General features: G+C 41.7%; 1 protein-coding gene across 1 annotated transcript in view; it reads right to left on the bottom strand.

Moving 5' to 3' along the window:
• FBN2 (fibrillin 2) overlaps positions 1-17,968 on the bottom strand; it is a 250,342-nt gene that overhangs the window by 4,383 nt on the left and 227,991 nt on the right. The window contains exons 56-64 of the mRNA XM_078067554.1: positions 15,168-15,293; positions 13,384-13,590; positions 12,233-12,358; positions 10,486-10,608; positions 8,783-8,899; positions 8,034-8,162; positions 6,034-6,153; positions 1,394-1,625; positions 85-256 (exon numbers count right to left, since the gene is read on the bottom strand). Of these exons, the coding sequence (XP_077923680.1) occupies positions 85-256; positions 1,394-1,625; positions 6,034-6,153; positions 8,034-8,162; positions 8,783-8,899; positions 10,486-10,608; positions 12,233-12,358; positions 13,384-13,590; positions 15,168-15,293 (1,352 nt within the window). The remainder of the gene's footprint in view (positions 1-84; positions 257-1,393; positions 1,626-6,033; positions 6,154-8,033; positions 8,163-8,782; positions 8,900-10,485; positions 10,609-12,232; positions 12,359-13,383; positions 13,591-15,167; positions 15,294-17,968) is intronic.

The following is a 17,968-nucleotide window of genomic DNA, read 5'->3' as shown; positions in this document are numbered from 1 at the left end:
AAACCCATATAAAAGTTGACTGCATAGTATGTGTTCCTGCTTAAGGATAAAATCTTGTGACAGGACAGAGCGAGGTTTACTCACAGCAGTGGGTTCGGGTTCCCGAACACTTCTCTTCTGTCTGCCGTCTTTCTTAGAGTAGCCGTTGATTTTACACTCATAGCATGCTTCCGGGGACAGAGCATTTTCCTCGTCAACCTCTGCATCCAGGGACAGGTACTGCCCTTTGTTAAATCCCATTCCTGAGACACAGTGGCTGTTGGCAATGAGAAGCAAGGCATGGTTAGACTTCACCAATAACCGTGTCCATAGTTTTCCAGTGGTAGAGCAGAGAGTTTTCAGAGACAAGAAACCAACAAAGTAAACTCTAAGCTCACAAACAGGAAAACCTAATACTCTTGGTAACTCTTTCCTTCAACACTTAATGCAAGAGGTTCTTGCTCATTCTGAACATCAAAATTCTTGTGAGCTCCAGGCTTCTCCAGTTTTCAATCCTAATTAGACTGAAGCACTCAGGTGTAGTTAAACCAAGAAGGTAAAGAAAAAGCAAATTATGAATTTCAAAAGAGAATGTTAAGAGAACTTCTGTTGCTTTATAAAAAGCCCGAAGCCTGTGCTTATGCTCTTGTGAAAGCTCGCTGCTGTTACAGCTGAGACTTCTGAGCTCCCGTGACGGATAGTGACAGTCTCTGAGCTGGCTCTAAAGGACGCTGGTCTGGACCAAGGCTTTGGTTTCGAGCATGATTAGGCAGCCGTGCTAGACAGATTAGTCCTCACGCCTCAATGCCTGACTCATGCACTGCTCGTTCGGGGGGAGGTGACCCTGCCTGACTCATCGGTCCCCGTCTTCTGGGTGGCGGGACGCAGGCCGCTCGCACCTCCGCTGCAGCTAGCAGCACTGGCCCCGGCTCCGCGGGCAGCGGGCTGCTAGCTGGCCGGAGCCGGCTGGGGGGGGGACAGCGCCACAGGGCCCGGGCACATCCTCTCTGTGCCGTATAAACCAGACGGGCAGGGGCAGCGACAGACTCCTTCCTGGGGGACCACTGGGCAAGCACTTGCCGAAATTCATAGAAAAATCCGGGCGCAGCCATTTGTACTTGTACTTTATAAGCCAGGTGTCAGTGACAACAAGGGAGCTGCATTTTTACACATCTGCCTGTCTCTGGCCTTGAGGGATCGACTGAATCCATTCAGGCCCTTCTGAGGGGCCGGCGAGCGCTACCTGTACAAGAGGGGGTCTTACGGTCACCACGAAGGAGGCGATCCTGCCGCGCTGACCTAACCCACGTCCCTTCCTGGCGGCGCTTCGGCCCACACCCTAAGTCCTCTGAGCTGCGCTTCGGCCTCCTGCGCTGTCCCCGTCCACTGTCCCCGAGCGCGGCGGCGGCCTTACCCCTGTCCCACTCTGTAGTACCCCGGCGGGCAGCCGCAGAGGTAGCCCCCTTCCGTGTTGGAGCAGCCGTAATTGCACGGGTTCTTGGAGGACGAGCACTCGTTGACGTCGTGGCAGGCACTGGAGAACTGGTCGAAGGAGAATCCCGAGGGGCAGACGCACTTGTAACCCCCCAGGGTGTTGTAGCAGGAAGCCGAGCCACAGGCGTTGGGGTTGGAGCATTCGTTCTCGTCTAGGAGGGTAAAGGAAGAAACTCTCACGTGGGTGGAAGGGGGCGGTGAGGGGAAGAGGCCGAGTCTCAAAGTCTTGATGGTTTTATAGGGAAATAGTTCTGGAACTGTATTTAAAAAAGGTTTACTCTGATGGCTGATTGGCAAAAGCATATAAAAGTAAAAAAAAAACAAAAACAAAAACCAGAAACGAAACCAAAACACCAAAATACCAAAACCCAACAAATCTGCCTAAATTACGGCTTTCAAAAAGCCTTGCCCTACCCCTTTATATCTTCTGTTTGTGCTGTTTCTCAATACGATGGCAGCCCTTGGGGACAGACACTTGCAGTCTGTCTACTGAATAACTCTTTTATTCTCTGAACCAAAGATTACTTCAAAAGCCTGAATCTCAGATCCATGGAGCTAGAAAGTAGATTACTAGTTTCCAGGGGCTGCAGGGAGGGAGAAATGGAGATGTCTGCTCATGGGTACGGAGTTTCTTTCTGGAGCAATGAAAATGTGGTGGTGATGGTTGCAAACTCTGGTGAGAATATACTAAACACCACTGAACTGTACGCATTTGGAAATCATGAATTTTGGGGTATGTGAATTCCGTCTCAATTTAAAAAAACAAAACAAAACACGGTATCTGGGTACACGTATATTCTCCCAGCAATTCCCAAATTCATTCTATATGGGGGGCTGGGAAATATATATAAACATTTAAATAATCTGATTTAAAATAACTGAAAGAAACATTATTTAACTGGATCTACTGAACCAAAAATCTAGTATGCTTTTAACTACTTGAGAACCCATCAGGTGCAGACCGTGTCTTCTGAGAGAGGTTTGCATCCAGCCATCAGCTGACATAGGTTTTACTTGTTTAATAACTAACCTTACACTGTAAATTCCTGACTGCAGGATAATTATAGGTTATACTTTCAGTTGCTCTTATTTTTACCAAATCAAAGCCGGATTGTGCTTTTAAGTTTGGAGATAAGAATTTTGCTTTTAGCTGTCTGGTCGATACAGAGCACGTGGCTTGGCTCCTTTGGGCTTTATCGTAATCCACATTTCACCCTGGGCACAAGTCACATCTGTTCCGTGGAATTCTTTCTGATCCCTGTGACTCCCCTGGAGCACAGTGTGTCTGTTGACCTAATCTGTGACAAGTTTATGTTCCAGCCCACGTGGGGAAGTGGCCCGTGTGTAAGGAGGTGACATGACAGCGAGAGGCGAGTGCGTATCTGCAGCTGCTCCGTGAGCTTCCGGAGGACGCAGGTGGGTCCCCGTGCTGCCGAGGCCTCCCAGACAGGAAACCTGACTTCATTAAGTTCGGCACACAGGTTACTACTGAAAGGGCAGATCCTATGAGGCAACTGTTGTGTCACGATGATAGTTTCAGAATTAAGTCAGGCCAACGAACAGAGAATTCTGGATATAAAACCTGTGATGATTACGCAACAGGTACAAGTTCTCAGTCTTCATTTCATTGGGAGAAAGTATTTAAATGAATTCTTAATCGCTAGGCTGCCTATCACACAGACATAACTGCGGTTTTATTTCTAAATACAAAAGACTTGGCATTCTGCCACAAAGGCTTCTCTGCTCTCATCATTAACTCTGACATTTGTATCAGTATTTCTCCCGTAACAGAGAATGTAAATTAGGTTATAACTTAACAAAACAATCCTGCTATGAATATAGTATTAGACGTTGTGTTAGTTGGAAAAATCATCGGGCAAAACCAATTAATTAAGTGGCATTTACATACTACTGACAAGAACATTTAAAAATATGTAATGTTTTTGTAAGCACCATGACATACTTCATATTTGTATGTCACAAATGTACATTGTGGTGTATTTTTATGGACTCAGGTCATCTCACTTTGAAAATACGTTCATGTGGAGCTGACTCATGCGTCACGAAGCTGTGTTCAAATTATTTTGAAGTGAGCACAGAAGCAACTGGAAGTTAGTGAACACTACATAACCAAAAACTTCACTAATACATAATTTTTCTTCATAATCAATCAAAGGTTAATACTCAATTATTTTCGATTTTGAATAATTATAATGCTTGTAAGCACCGGAGAAACTGTAGAGTCTATGTACCAGACTGTTACACAGATGTTCTGACAAGTGACTGGAAATATCTTCAAGTATTCATTTGAATTTCAAAAACCTTTTCTCAGTATTAACACAAAAAAAACCCTGTCATTTTCCTTAAGTTGGCAGTAGTATTAGTAATGTTAAAATGCCACATTTCAAAAATGCAGTAGCACTAATCATTTAATATTACTTAAATTATCTGATGCATTGACTCTGAACAGTTTTGTCCATTTACTAAGAGAATCCAGATAAATCTGAAATAGTTCCTTCTGCATTTCCCCCCTTGATCATATGAAATGACCAATGATACACACGCAGTAACAGATAAAAATAATTTGTGGCCTTTCAATGTGCACTTTTGTCATAATTCTTGTTCTTTTGATAACTTGTTGCTCTTACTAGTTCCTGATGGTTTGTTTAATTCTATCCCTGTCATGTATTTGGGTTAGAATTCCAACCGGAATTATGTGGATTCAAAGCAAGGAAGTCAGCAATTAAAGTAGGGACCAGCTAGATTCCTCAACCCTGCACGGACGAATCCAGAACCTTGTTTCCAAATAAATCCCGGCTGTTACACTGGGTGAGCTGCCGTGGGGTGACTGTGCCCCCTCCGAGAATCCCCCAAAGGGGAATTAGGATGTACCATATAGCCGTGACTTTAAAGTCAGACCAATTTAGTGAAAAACTATACAGATATTTTTGCACTAGATGTTTACAGGCAGAAGCTTCAGAAGACTTAAAAAACTTGAAATGTGAGATGATATGTGCTCTTATTTATACTTAGGATCAATTTAAAAATGAGAATTCTATTTAATAAGCTGCCACCTATGAAATATTAGAAGATCATTCTTTTGCCTTAAGATCCACATAATTAACCAAGAAGTCCATGTTATTTGTAAAATATGAGACCCTCCACTTGATTTAGTAAACAAAGCAACAGAATTATTTTAAACTGTTTTAACAGCTGTCTACAAACGTACTGTTCTCTATATTCTGAAGAGCGCGCCTGTACCTTGCCTCGTTTATAAATCAGTCAGGGCATTAAGGACTTGGGCAACATTTTTCTGTGTGTGTGTGTGGAGAGAAAAAGAAGTAAACTTATGAAATCATTTTGACTGCCTGCCTAACTCATCATTTTGATAATCCTAGGTAACTCTGTCCATAACTTCTAGATCACGAACGGTTTCTGCATTTCCCTGCACAAGAGCGTCTCTTCGTGGGCTGACAGAGCATCTCTTTGGCCTCACACAAGACCACAGCATCCCTGTGACTTTTACCAAGTTGGCTTCCCTCTGACATTCATCTTGATTATCTCTTCTCAATTCACTAAACTGTCATTATAGATTTCTTTTGAGGAGACCACAAAGGATAAAATCACATTAATTTATCGAGTGGATGCTCACAGTGAAATATTTGGGAAACACGTGGGGTAACTGAAATCACTGCAGAGGCACAGGAAATCCCCTGCTGGCTCCCCGCAGGACCACTGCCCCCCCTTCAGGCTCAGCTGTGTAGGCATCTGATGTCACAACGTGTTGGATGGCAGGTCCGTGAAGTGCATTCAGATGGAGCCAAGAAATTAGGCCTCTGTTAAGTAAATCAGCTGGCTATTCAAGCACAGAATAATGTTCTCTTTGATCAGTCTCTCCTTAAAAGGAGAGTTTCCAATGACTATTATCAATGCCAGGAACAGGGCTGAGGGCCTACAGACTTTATTTATTTTACAAACACTTTTGTCTGGAGACAAATTCAATTCAACAGAATTAGCTGTAACTAGGTACTTCTTCTACCTTCAAATACTTAACCTTCTTCATTAAATCTATGTAACTGGAGAGCACAGATGGACGGTCCTTATTAAGCTGATCTGAATTCATTTAGATTTACATGAGGGAGATGGATGGGATTTAGGGATATGAGGATATTTGAGGGAGATGGATGGGCAATTCTTCAACCCCAAATCTAAAGTTAAGAAAGTAATGATGAAAAGCCCCTGACCTTGGCAAAGGAAGACGATGCATCGTGACACCGTCTCCAGAAAGTTAAACTTAACATCTAGTAGAAAATTAAAAATTATAAACGCTCGAGTTGAGTTACCTTCTGGGTACTTAAAACAACATTTTTATTCCGGGTGTTTTCAAACATACACAAGTAGCCTAGCATCAGGAACCCCATGCGCCCGTCCAAAGGGCTGGTGTTCGAGTGCTCGGCTTCAAAGCTCACGCCGAAACGTCGGCCTTTCTCATTTGTCCACGTTACGCAAAGCTACTAGAAGGTAAGAAGAGCAGATGCTCTGTAAGGAGCGCGGACTCACCGACACACTGATTCCACTGGTAGTGCTGAATGTACCCCTGGGGGCAGCCGCACCTGTAGCCTCCCAGGATGTTCTGGCAGCCGTGCTGACACCTGTGGTTTCCATCACATTCATCCACGTCTGCAAAAACAAGCCCGGCATGATACCGACGCACCCTCTCCTCTGCTGTCCTTGAACGCGCTCCAAACGCAACCTGGGTGCACTATTCTCGGGGGAACTAATAAGACACACAGAAGGGCGCCTGGGTGGCTCAGTCATTAAGCGTCTGCCTTGGGCTCAGGTCATGATCCCAGTGCCCTGGGATCGAGCCCCGCATCGGGCTCCCTGCTCAGCCGGGAGTCTGCTTCTCCCTCTCCCACTCCCCCTGCTTGTGTTCCTGCTCTCGCTCTCTCTCTCTGTCAAATAAAATCTTTAAAAAAAATAAGACACATAGAGATGCTGTGACTTTTCCCAAGTCACAGAGTTATTAGCGGCGATACAAAGAATGGTTCTGAGGACCCACCTTATGCTATTTTTTTTTAAGATTTATTTATCTGAGAGAGGCGGGGAGGGGCGGAGGGACAAGGAGACAGAATCCCAAGCAGACTTCCCGCTGAGCATGGAGCCTGACGAGGGGCTCCGTCTCACAACCCTGAGGTCACAACCTAGGCCAAAACCAAGAGCCGAGGCTCCCGCTCATGCTCGCTCTCTAAAATAAAAAAAAAATCTTAAAAAATAAAATCCTCATGTTTGGGAGGATAGAAGCACTACAGAGATACCTAAAAAGTATAATTGTTTTGCACGCAAAAGCTTTTATTACCATTTGACGTTAATTAGATGCAAAATTTAAGTATATGTTATTTTTAGACATGATGTGGTATTATTACAACATATGGAATAACTTCCTGGTCCATACATGCACACTCTTTTGGAATGACAACTGAGGCTTGAAATCGACCCATAGAGAGTGAAATAAAATCGGCATGTTTGATGTGTGTATAACAACCTTATATGCCTAATTAATAAATGGTATCTTATGTGGATGATCACAGGCTGAACTTACACGTGGCAAGCAGCTGTATATATAGAATACTTTAGAAGTTTCGGTGACTTCAAATATAAAATGTTAAAATGGAAATCTTCAAAACTGAATTTTTCCTGGCTACAAATTAGATTTCTGTATGTCTTATACTTCTTATAAAGAGTATATTAAAAACTCTGAATATATTTCTAGAATCCAGAACCATACATTTCTAAGAATAACAAAGGGGGACTAAAATCAATAAAGACTTAAATTGCAAGAGTTTATACAAATATAAGGGGATGTATACCATCTTATAATTTCTGGCATGTGTGTTTTGTAAAAGATACCAATTCTACTACATTAGCCCTTGCGGTGGAAATACTGGAGAGCAGTATAATATTTTGTTGAGTAGAGACAGATTATTTTATTCCCAGTTAAATATTTCTTTGGACTTTACAGGAAATACCTATTGTGGGGGGGCAGGTGGCTTGATAGAAAATGCCCATTTTACAGAAGAGAGAGTAAGAGGAGTTTCAGAAAAATAAAATGGAAATAGCCATCACTTTCCCCAGTGCTTTTCATATATTTTACAATTCTCTTTGATAATTGTTTCTTTTCTTACACTTAACTTTCACACATTTAGTTATCATGGAACAAAAATCCATCATTTTTTTCTGATATATTTGTATACTACTGTATACCATATTAGTTACAGAATTCCTTTTCAGTCGTTTTTTTTTGTTTTTAGATCACTAATTAGGTAAAGACTCCAGTTACTTTAAAAACCAATTCATTTAGAATTTTTGTTCTGTCACATTAAAGTCTTCCTCTGCCCCCAAAATGATATGTGAAAACGTATGAACGAAAATCAACTGCCGAGTTCTATGTTGTTAAACACTTTTTTCCTTTTGAGATGATCTCATTTCTCTATTTAGTGGCTTGGAAGCTAAAATAGTTTGCTGTATTAGATTAAGGATTTTTTAGCAAATAAACTCACCTTCACAGTTTAGTCCAGTGGCATCAAGAGAGAACCCTCTTTGGCATTCGCAGCTGAAACTTCCAGGCGTGTTCTGACAGATTCCTTTTGCTCCACAGAGTGAAGGCTGAGACCCACATTCATTGTTGTCTAGCAAAGCAAGAAGGAGGAGTGTCAAGCTTCCCAGTCATTACATGACTCAGATTTCACTACATGAAGTGAAAAGTGAGGCATGAAAGCCTAAGTTTAAGATGTGAAAACTTGGGGGAAACGTATGCCAGGATTCACTGTCAGGTTAGAGGCAAAAGTGGCAAGAAAAGGAGTATTTCAAGAGAGGTGAAATTAAAGCATACCTTGGGTCAACTGAGTACATGGTTTTGATAATGCAGACTGAAACTCAACACACGTGTGTCTTCTAACATAAAATAACCCACCATGTCCATTAGCATGTTCTAAATCACAATGAGCCTTTATTCATATTCAGTCTGAACGTACGTGGTTATGTTTAGAATGCAACCTAAAGGTCCTGTTCGGAATACACCTACTGTGCACGTGCTTGGACCTTAAACAAGCTTGGACCTTATTTATTTTTTCCCTTGGATACTGTTCTTATGAAAAAACACATTATTAGCAACATTTCTAGACCAGTAATTACGACATATTGAGTCTAAATATAAGTATGGAGCCATTCAATATTCTGCCGTTGTAAGTACACTTCTTACGCATCGACCCACAATCAGCAGAGCCTCCCCCGCGGAGTTGTGTCGTACCGACGCAGGCCGTGTGGTGCTGTGTGAAACCCGGCGGACATCGACAGGTAAAGCCTCCCAGCGTGTTGACACACAGGAACTGGCAGTTGTGCTGTTTGGTCTGACACTCATCAAGGTCTGAGGTGAAAGAGAAGCCAGTGAAAACCGGCGCAGAGTTACCTGGCTCCGCATCCCTTCCCAGGAAGCCACAGGACATGGTGGACACGTTTGACTTGGGCATATTTTGTCTAGAGCTCTGCTGGAAGCTTCACAGACTTCCATACGCATATGGCGAGCAGTTTCTTCTCACACTCAAGCAGCGCCCATACTACGGGCTACTCTGATAGGACGGCTAAGGTGATACATAACACAAAGTTTTCTTAAAATAAGAAACTGAATGGATGAGTCACAGTGGTTTCCGTGAACTCTTCTCAAAGTGAATACCCCAAGGTTCTACTTCTTGCATTTAGTGCAGAGTTTAGTATATAACTGGTCACTTTATTCCTCTTAAGGGGGTGGGGGGAGATTTTTTTTTTTTTTTTTTTATTTGAGAGAGAGAGAATGAGAGAGAGCGAGTACATGAGAGGGGGGAGGGTCAGAGGGAGAAGCAGACTCCCTGCCGAGCAGGGAGCCCGATGCGGGACTCAATCCCGGGACTCCAGGATCATGACCTGAGCCGAAGGCAGTCGCTTAACCAACTGAGCCACCCAGGCGCCCAGAGGGGGTGGGGGGAGATTAAATAAAAATAAAACAGAAGCTGGAAATGGATGGAAGGTCTGAAAATAAGCTCTGAGTCCGGCTCTCAGGATCCAAATGAACACAGCATCATAAACACCAGAGGAAGCAAAAATACAGCATCTATAATGCTGGTCATAAACGAATTTATACTTGGACTATACCAATAGAAAACTTGAAGTGTGATTTTGGTTAGATTAAAACTTAATATGGGAGAATATATTTAAGTAAATGTAGAAAGCAATATAAGATGCACATAACACTAATTCATTATTTTAAAGCTTAATAAACACACACTGTTTGCCCTCACAGCAACATGCAAAATTAAACTGACTCATAACGGTTCACTAAATAGATCCAAGAGAACAGTACTGCTTGCTATAATAATAATAATTATTATTATTTGGTATTCCTTGGAAATACAACTTTGTCTTCTTAAGAATAACCTGTATTTCAAACATTTAGCTAGACAGGGATTTTCTCAATCCATTCATTTCATTCAGGTGAGGTTTACGATAAAACTGAATGCACAAGTAAAGCCCTGAAGCTATAGTCATTGTCTAATTTAGTTTGATAATTACTTTTAATAGTACCGTGCAAAAAAGTGAAATTCATCCATTCATTTTCAATCATCTGCACTAAATGTGTAATAAAGACAGTCGAGAGAAAATAAAATCTTAGATAAGCAGCAAAATAAATCTTATTTTAGTTATTTGTTTCAATCTCTTCCCTAACATTTTTTTTGTTTTATTTAATTTCACTTAATTATCAATTTGTGCGGTTTGCTATATAAGAAGCAAACAGCTGTAATCTGGGCTTTCATTCTCCCTGTCTCCTACCACGTGTCCTCTGGTAGAACTGTCTGTGAATGATCAAGGGGTCACTAGGAAGGTGTGCTTTAATGACGGCGATGCAGGTGGAAGGGTGGCTGGCTAGATGTGCAAGGAGTGAGACACGAGGGTCAGAAATGCCAGAGACGCCTCCCTCACCTTTGCACGTCTTTCCATCCTCTTGCAGGACGTAGCCCCGAGGACAGGAGCACTGGTAACTCCCCTCAGTGTTCTTGCAGATGAAGTTGCATGGTTTCGGGGACTGGGAACATTCATCAAGATCTACGTGAAAGGGATGTCAGGATTACATTCTCAGTTTCAAGAAACCACCGGCCTCTTTCCTCCCTCCTTGTTCTTACTTCATCTTTTTCCTTCCCACTTCAACTTAAAATGGAAAAAACAGCCAGGGGAAAATGATGCACAGAAGTTTTCTCGACAGTAACATACTGGTTTACTTTGTAGATCAATCTATGGTTCTTGGGATACATGTACTATCTGGACAATTGTCTGGGGGCAAAAAAAAAAAAAAAAAAAATCCACTGCATTCTTTAGATTTATGTACTTTGGTTTATAGCTCAAGGATCATTCTCTTAAAAGTAGGAGTTTCTTTCTTCTGACACATGGCTCTGGAAGACGTTCTCTCAAACTGTGAGCTGACCCGCCGAGCACCGTGGGGTCCCACAGGCTTGCCGCGCCCGAGTCAGGCCCACGCTGCTCCCGGGCCGGGCAGCTCGACTGCACATACACGGGTCGGCAGGCTCTCCTGCCCTCTGTCTTCCATCTGGCCCTTCCTTCCTTCCGCTCCCTCCCTGCAAGATGGCTCAGTCTCTGAGTCACTGGATCAGAGGTCACAGCGCCTTTCAAAGCAGCCCTCGGTGCCCAGCTTTGTCCTTGCAGGGTTCAATACCCTCTCCCTCTTTTCTTTTGGCCCAGGGATGGTACAGCTCTAGCACACAGCACTGTGCCTTAAAGATTCTACACACCCTGCTCACATCCTGAACCAAAACAACCCTCCCGAAATCGTCCTCCCTTGAACATGCTAGCTCTCTTCTGCTAGGACTGATGGACAGCAAACAATCTCCTTTTCCTCGTAAAACACACTGAGCAAAAGTCAGGCACCTTTTCGAGAACGCCTGGTGATCAGTGGCTGTTCTCAAGGACTCCCACGCCCAACCAAGTGAGTCAAATGCTTACTAAGGGTCAGTCTGGTTTTTCTGAACCTTTTCATGCCAGGTGTGTTTGTTAGTGAAATAGGTGCTTTAATGGACTATCATGCAAGTTGATTAAATATGGAGGAGAAGAGACACTTTTTTTTTTTCTTCAATGAAAACTAAGTCACATGCTTTGGAAAGACTCATTAGAGGCCAGCCCCCCACCCCCTGCCCTCCATTGGTACAGAATGGTGGGGGTGAGACCGTAAGAAACTAAATTAGAAAAAGAGATTGTAAAAATGTAGAAGGATTCTGTCCTGACACTGCTTTGCAACTGCAAATTTTACATGAGGCTTCATTCGTATATTTTATGCAAAAAACCAGCAATGAGAAACAAGCACAGAGCGCTCTCCCTACATATGCTCACACACAGGCTCACCGCCAGAAGCCCTCTTCTTTCAACAAGAGACTGACACATGAAGGGGCACTTATAATTTTAAATTAAAATATAAAATGGTGAAAGAATATTTTATAGTTTTTATGCTCCCCGACTAAACACTTCTGATGAACAGTTCTGTGTCCCACATTATTGGACAAGGACAACGACTGTGCTATCGGGAGCCGCATTCCTGAAAGGAATGGCATGACTGCATGAAAGGTACACTGCAATGCCCCGCAGGAAAGCTCCAGCATGCCCCAGTGACTCGCAGGAGACAGTCGCTGGCCCCCCCCAGACGCAGGGACCCGCGCCTTACCTATGCACGAGGTACCGCTAATGTCTGTCGTGTACCCAACCTTGCAGAAGCATCGGAATGAGCCCATGGTATTGATGCACTGACCGTGGGTGCAGAGGTTCGGCATCACCTTGCACTCATCAATATCTGTGGGCGAGAAAGAAAACCCCAAATAAAAACAAACACACAAGTTAATATACATGCAAGGATAAAACTGGTGAGAAGCTAAGAGAAACGAAGGAACAGACGTGAAATAATGAGCAACCAGCATTCACAGCAGCGCTCGAGTACCTCTTCATCACTCCGCTGAATGGCAACACGGAAGGGAAAGAATATCCTGACGGGATTGGAAGAGGTCCATAAATGGAGGCTCTGTTGAAAGCCCTGCTTCAGTCTACTCATTTTGCAAACTAAGTATGAATTATTTTGGCGAGATGTAGAAAGCTATCTCTCTGAAGTCCAACTAATCTGGGATTTGTGGTGATTTCCCACGCCTGGACCTCACGTCCACACTTGGATTAGACTCTGAAGAAAGGGCTTCATGAGCAGAGTAATCGGGCCCAGGACCAAAGTCTGTACAGTAATAGAAGAAAATGGTATTTTTTCAGGGCTCTAGTCTATCAGGTGGTTGTACAAAAAAAGTGGAAACAAAGAGGAATAATGGATCAGAGGCTAGAATGATCTCCAAAGTTAGAGCCTTTAGATATAAACTCCTTAAATGAGGAGTGGTCTCAGGGGGAAAAAAAACAACTGGAAGCCACTAAACCAATTATGAGACATGCTGGTTTGTAAATATGCTGCAAACAGACTGCGTCCTTGTGCACCCTCAAATAAACACTTATTTAAATAAAGCAAATATAGTTTGGAGGTTACAGACATGGCCTTTGGGGCTAGACAGGTATGTTCTTAGACCCCTTAGAAAGGGTGTTATCTCAAGAAAATTACTTATTACCTAAGCTTCATGCTTTAGTTTCCTAATAAATTCTACCTCTTAGATTCGGTATGAAGATTACATCTTTTCAAGTCTCTTAATCATTGGCAAAAAGCATATACAAACACGTATACATATAAATATTTTAGCCATTATATCACTTTTTCACTTTTCCTTCAAATTAATCTGAATTAATGTTCACTGCATCGAAAATGTGCGTGACTTTTGCTCAGCTCCTCACCTCTTCCATCGGTGGTGTATCCAGGGCCGTGAGGACATATCTTTTTGTACTGGGCCGTTCCGGGAAGCGGGCAAAGCTCACACTGGTGCCCCCAGCCCCGCCCCCCGTCGCAGCAGCACTCGGACTTTGTGACCAGATTGCGGCTGCTGGATGCCATCTGGCACATGGTCTGCAACACCTCCGCAAAGCAGAGTCCCTGTCGGGTGTCTGAAATGACAATGTGGGTAATGAGCATCACTGACATGGAACTGACACCTGGTCTTCATAGAAGATAGGACAGTCAGTGTTCTTCTTCCCGGCACAAACTTTCTCAAAGGTAAATATTCTTCTCTGTGAACAGCCACCCTGCTTCAGAAAGCTTCACGATTATAAAGTTGTTGGGAGAAGGGAGTCTGCAGTGTGCTCTTTTACTACAATTTATTAAATTTGACAAAAAGTGGTATGATGCTTAGGAAATAGATTTGTTTTTCTTTAACCCATCAACAGCTAACTGATAGTATACTACCATTCCTGTAGAACACAAATAAAAGGAAAATGAAGTGAAATTATTTCCTTTTATTTATTTATCTTTAAACATTTATTTGTCGAGAGAGAGAGAGAGAGAGCACACGAGCAGGGGAGATTGGCAGAGGGAGAGGGAGAAGCAGGCTCCCCGCCGAGCAGGGAGCCCGACGTGGGGCTCGATCCCAGGACCCTGGGATCATGACCTGAGCTAAAGGGCAGATGCTTAACCGACTGAGCCACCCAGGCATCCCAAATTATTTCCCTTTAAATAAGCAAATGAGTATCAGGACTTGTTTTTGAAAAGTAAATCCTGGATGATGCTACCATCTTGGTACATATTCAATCCAATCTCAGCTTTTCTGCATCTAAAAGAGTGTTCAAACATTTGGACTGAACAGATTTTTTTTTTTTTTAGTATAAATAAAGGAATTTCTCTGATGTAAATAGGCAAATAAATCTTTAATATGGTTTTATGAACCATCCTAGTGAAACCTTAATAATACGAACAGAGAAGTACATTATAATTTGTATGCTATCTTTTCTATTGCCAGAAAGATGGTGGTTAGTAAGGGTCTGGATTGAAGACATCAGCAAATAAAATTTAATTTCTTGACTAACAATTTCCTAGGATATAATGCAATGACATCATTTGGAGAAAAATCTGATATAGCTGAAACATGCTGTTTTTATATCAGATCAAGTGATGAGTGCTCTTATTTCTCTGTTTGCCTTAAATTTTACTATTCCATACTTTTACACCTGCTCATAATTAACTGAAATGGTTTATAATGTATGCATTTTAGCATTAAAATACAACATAATGTCTGAGATTCATATTTTCCATAGGAAAATATTTTGTAAAACATTTTTCTGTACCATAAAATAAAAATTAAACTTCATTGCATTTTTGAAATGTGGCATTTACTTTAATATTTCTAATACGGCAAAGCTTACCTCACACAGCAAATATTTTCTTTTGGAATTAAATCATCTCCTGATGTAAGTTTTACTAAAGTCACATTTTCCGTAGAGCTTAATTAATCTTAATTTTGGAAAGACTATTTAAGATGGCTATTTACATTACACATAGATGTGCATACAAATCACATGCACAGAAATACATCATTTTAATAGATGTGTACCTTTAGGAAGAAGTATATGGATTACTCAGATTGGAGGATTTTTTAGCAGACAAGAATATGTATGTAGAGCTCTTCTGTGAGGACATCATAAAACAGATGTTTTATTTACCAGGTAAAATACGCTCAGGTGTCACTTACCAAGGCATTCGGTACCTGAGGAACTTGACTGAAATCCTTCATTACACTCACATCTATAGCTCCCGATAGTGTTCACACAGCGCCCATTTTCACAAATTCCTGGCTTGGTCCTGCATTCATTTTCATCTTCGGGAAAACAAACAGGGTGAATAATGAGCAGACTGTAAAATTACTATGTTCAAATTGTCCTCGAGTGGGTTATATCTTATTTAAAACTTCCTCGCCAAGATACTATGATGGGATAAAAACCAGTCATATGTGAATATGGATTTATTTTTAACTTCATCCTTCCAGGTGGGTTCTTTCTTAACAAAGTTTTTTCTTTCTTTTTCCCTCCCCACCCCTCATGGGGAAGGGGTGGTGGTTGATGAAAACTGGCCTCCACAAGACATAAACTCGCCCTACAACACCAGACAAGGTGGGAAAGAACTGTGGGGAAGAGAGTGCTGGTTACATGACAGGAGAGAGAGGCTGGGAGCAGAGCAGGGGGAAGTGTTAGGGAGGAGAAGAGAGTAGGGTTAAAGCCACACAGGCAGGGATGAAGGGCAAGCTTCCAGACTAGCTTTGAGTAAAATCACAGTAGTATGGTGTATGAGGGCCACTAATGGTAGAAGGAATTTAGGTAGTACTGCTCTTTTGGTTGGTGATAAATTAGAGCAAAACTGCTTTATTAAAATCTCCTTTGTCCTTACTATATTTGTATTCTGTAAATTTTGCTTGGGGCATTTTTTTTGAAGCTCTGTTATTATGAGCATAAAGGAGCTCATGATAATGAGATATTTTTGATTGAGCTGCTTTCATCTTTATACTTCTTTAAAAATCTTTAATTTGTTGGTATTTATTTTGCTTTTGCTTTCTTTTTATCAGCATTTGCCCTCAATGTTTTGTTCCATTCCTTTATTGTAGCTCTATCTCACATCTTGACTTGGTACCTTTCTTTTACAAAAAGCACCAAACTGGATTTAAAAGGAGTTTTAAAAAGTAGGCCCGCCTTTTAACTGGTAGTTTATTCCTAGCTATCGTGACTGCTGATGTGTTTGGAGTCTTACCTGTCGTTTTATTTTGTTTTGTATCTACCATGTTCTTGCCCTCCTCTCTCAATATTCCTTACAGTAGTCTAGATTTCTATGCCCTCCTCTTGTCCCCATCTCATGTCTGGAAGTTATAATCTTCTTTCTGTCCTTTCGGTGGTAACCATGAAACGACTTCAAGCACATACTCAGCAATGAATACCTTCCATCGGTGTCAACAAGGACCAGTTTCAAAAGTCTCTGGCACGAGTTCTTCTGCCCTCTCCTGGTGCCACCTGCCACGCCGATGTGATCTAGAGATTTTGGTTTGCTAGATCTTTTCTTTACGTGCCATCAGTATCTCTGTAAACCAAATCATGAGGTTTCCTGGTTTCTTGGCTTACCACTGCTTCATGGATAGTACCCCGTCCTTTTAGATTAATAAAACAAAACATGGGAGTATCTAGTTTGGTAATCATTTTAGAGGGTATGTGGGTGGTAAACATTCTAGAATACATTTCTGACAATGTCTTTTTTATTTTCTTACTGGATTGAGTGTAGAATTTTAGTTCAAAATTATTTTCCCTTAGACATCTTTGGAAAATATTGCTCCATTGTTTTTCTTTTACCCAATGTTAACTGTTCATTTGCAGGAAATCTGGTTTTTCTCTCTGGAAGCTTTAAGGGGTTTCACTTTGCTCTTGGTGTCCTAAAATTCACCATCATATGTCTTGGGTGAAATTTTCCTTCCCTTTTAGGAAAAAAAAAAAACTTATTATGGAAATTTTTAAAGTATATACAAAAATAGTGAGCTAAGTTATGGATTTAAAAAACTGTATAGTGTCTGTTATTTCTAGAATCTGAGGGTTCAAGGTCTGCCTTGTTGATCTAATGCTATCCCTGAGGTCGTTCACCTTTATTCTGATTTGTATTTTTGTTGTCTGAATTACTTTTTTTAAGAAGGGCTCTTGTTGGACATATTGAATGAGTTCCTCCATGTCTGATGACATGTAATAGAGCTTCTATACTTGAAAGATGGCGAGACAGGTCCCAAAATTTTAGATTACTTTTACTCTGCTACCATTGGCGTGAGAATTAGTGTGAGACCTTGAAGAAAGTAACTTGATTTTCTCCTGCCTTGTAGGTAATTTTCCTTTTCTGCCCAGGTGCCTCAAGCCATCAGAAGTCTTTTCTGATAACTTCTTTTCTTTTTTCTCTTGTTGAAATTTGTAACTTCACTATGGAATATCTTGGTGTGATGCTGCACTACCTACGGAATTTTGATTTCTAGCATTCCAGGTTTTATCCTTGGAAAAATTTCTCGATCACATCAGGACTGCCAATTAGTGACCATGGCATTGTCCACCACTCTCTCTTTGTGCACTTAGCTCTGTCTACGCAGCATGACAGGCCAGAGACAAACCCACAAACAGGACAGGTCTCACTTTAACTCATGATTCAAATCTCAAATGGGAACTAATGCTCCTTTGACAATCTTACTGTATTTCTTCGTATGTCCACCATGCTCCCACTTCCTACAGTGACTACTGCACACGGAGACGAGAACTCCATCTCTCCACTACCCACCACCTGTGTGGCCCTCACTTTCCACCTCTTGTCTTTTTCCACAGTTAAAGATTCTCTGGTTTTTCTCAAAGGCCACTCTTTACACTTGTACTCTGGATTGCCTTCTAAGAGTTCACAGTTATCCTTTTTCAGTGAGTTATTCTCTCGACACACATTTTCTCATAACTTCCATCTTAAAAAAAACCATCTCTTTTAATAACGTCT

This window comes from Halichoerus grypus, chromosome 2 (genome assembly GCF_964656455.1).
Source record: "Halichoerus grypus chromosome 2, mHalGry1.hap1.1, whole genome shotgun sequence".
NCBI lineage: Eukaryota > Metazoa > Chordata > Mammalia > Carnivora > Phocidae > Halichoerus > Halichoerus grypus.
The sequence above is the reverse complement of the archived record's forward strand: the minus strand, read 5'-3'. Positions and strand labels throughout refer to the sequence as shown.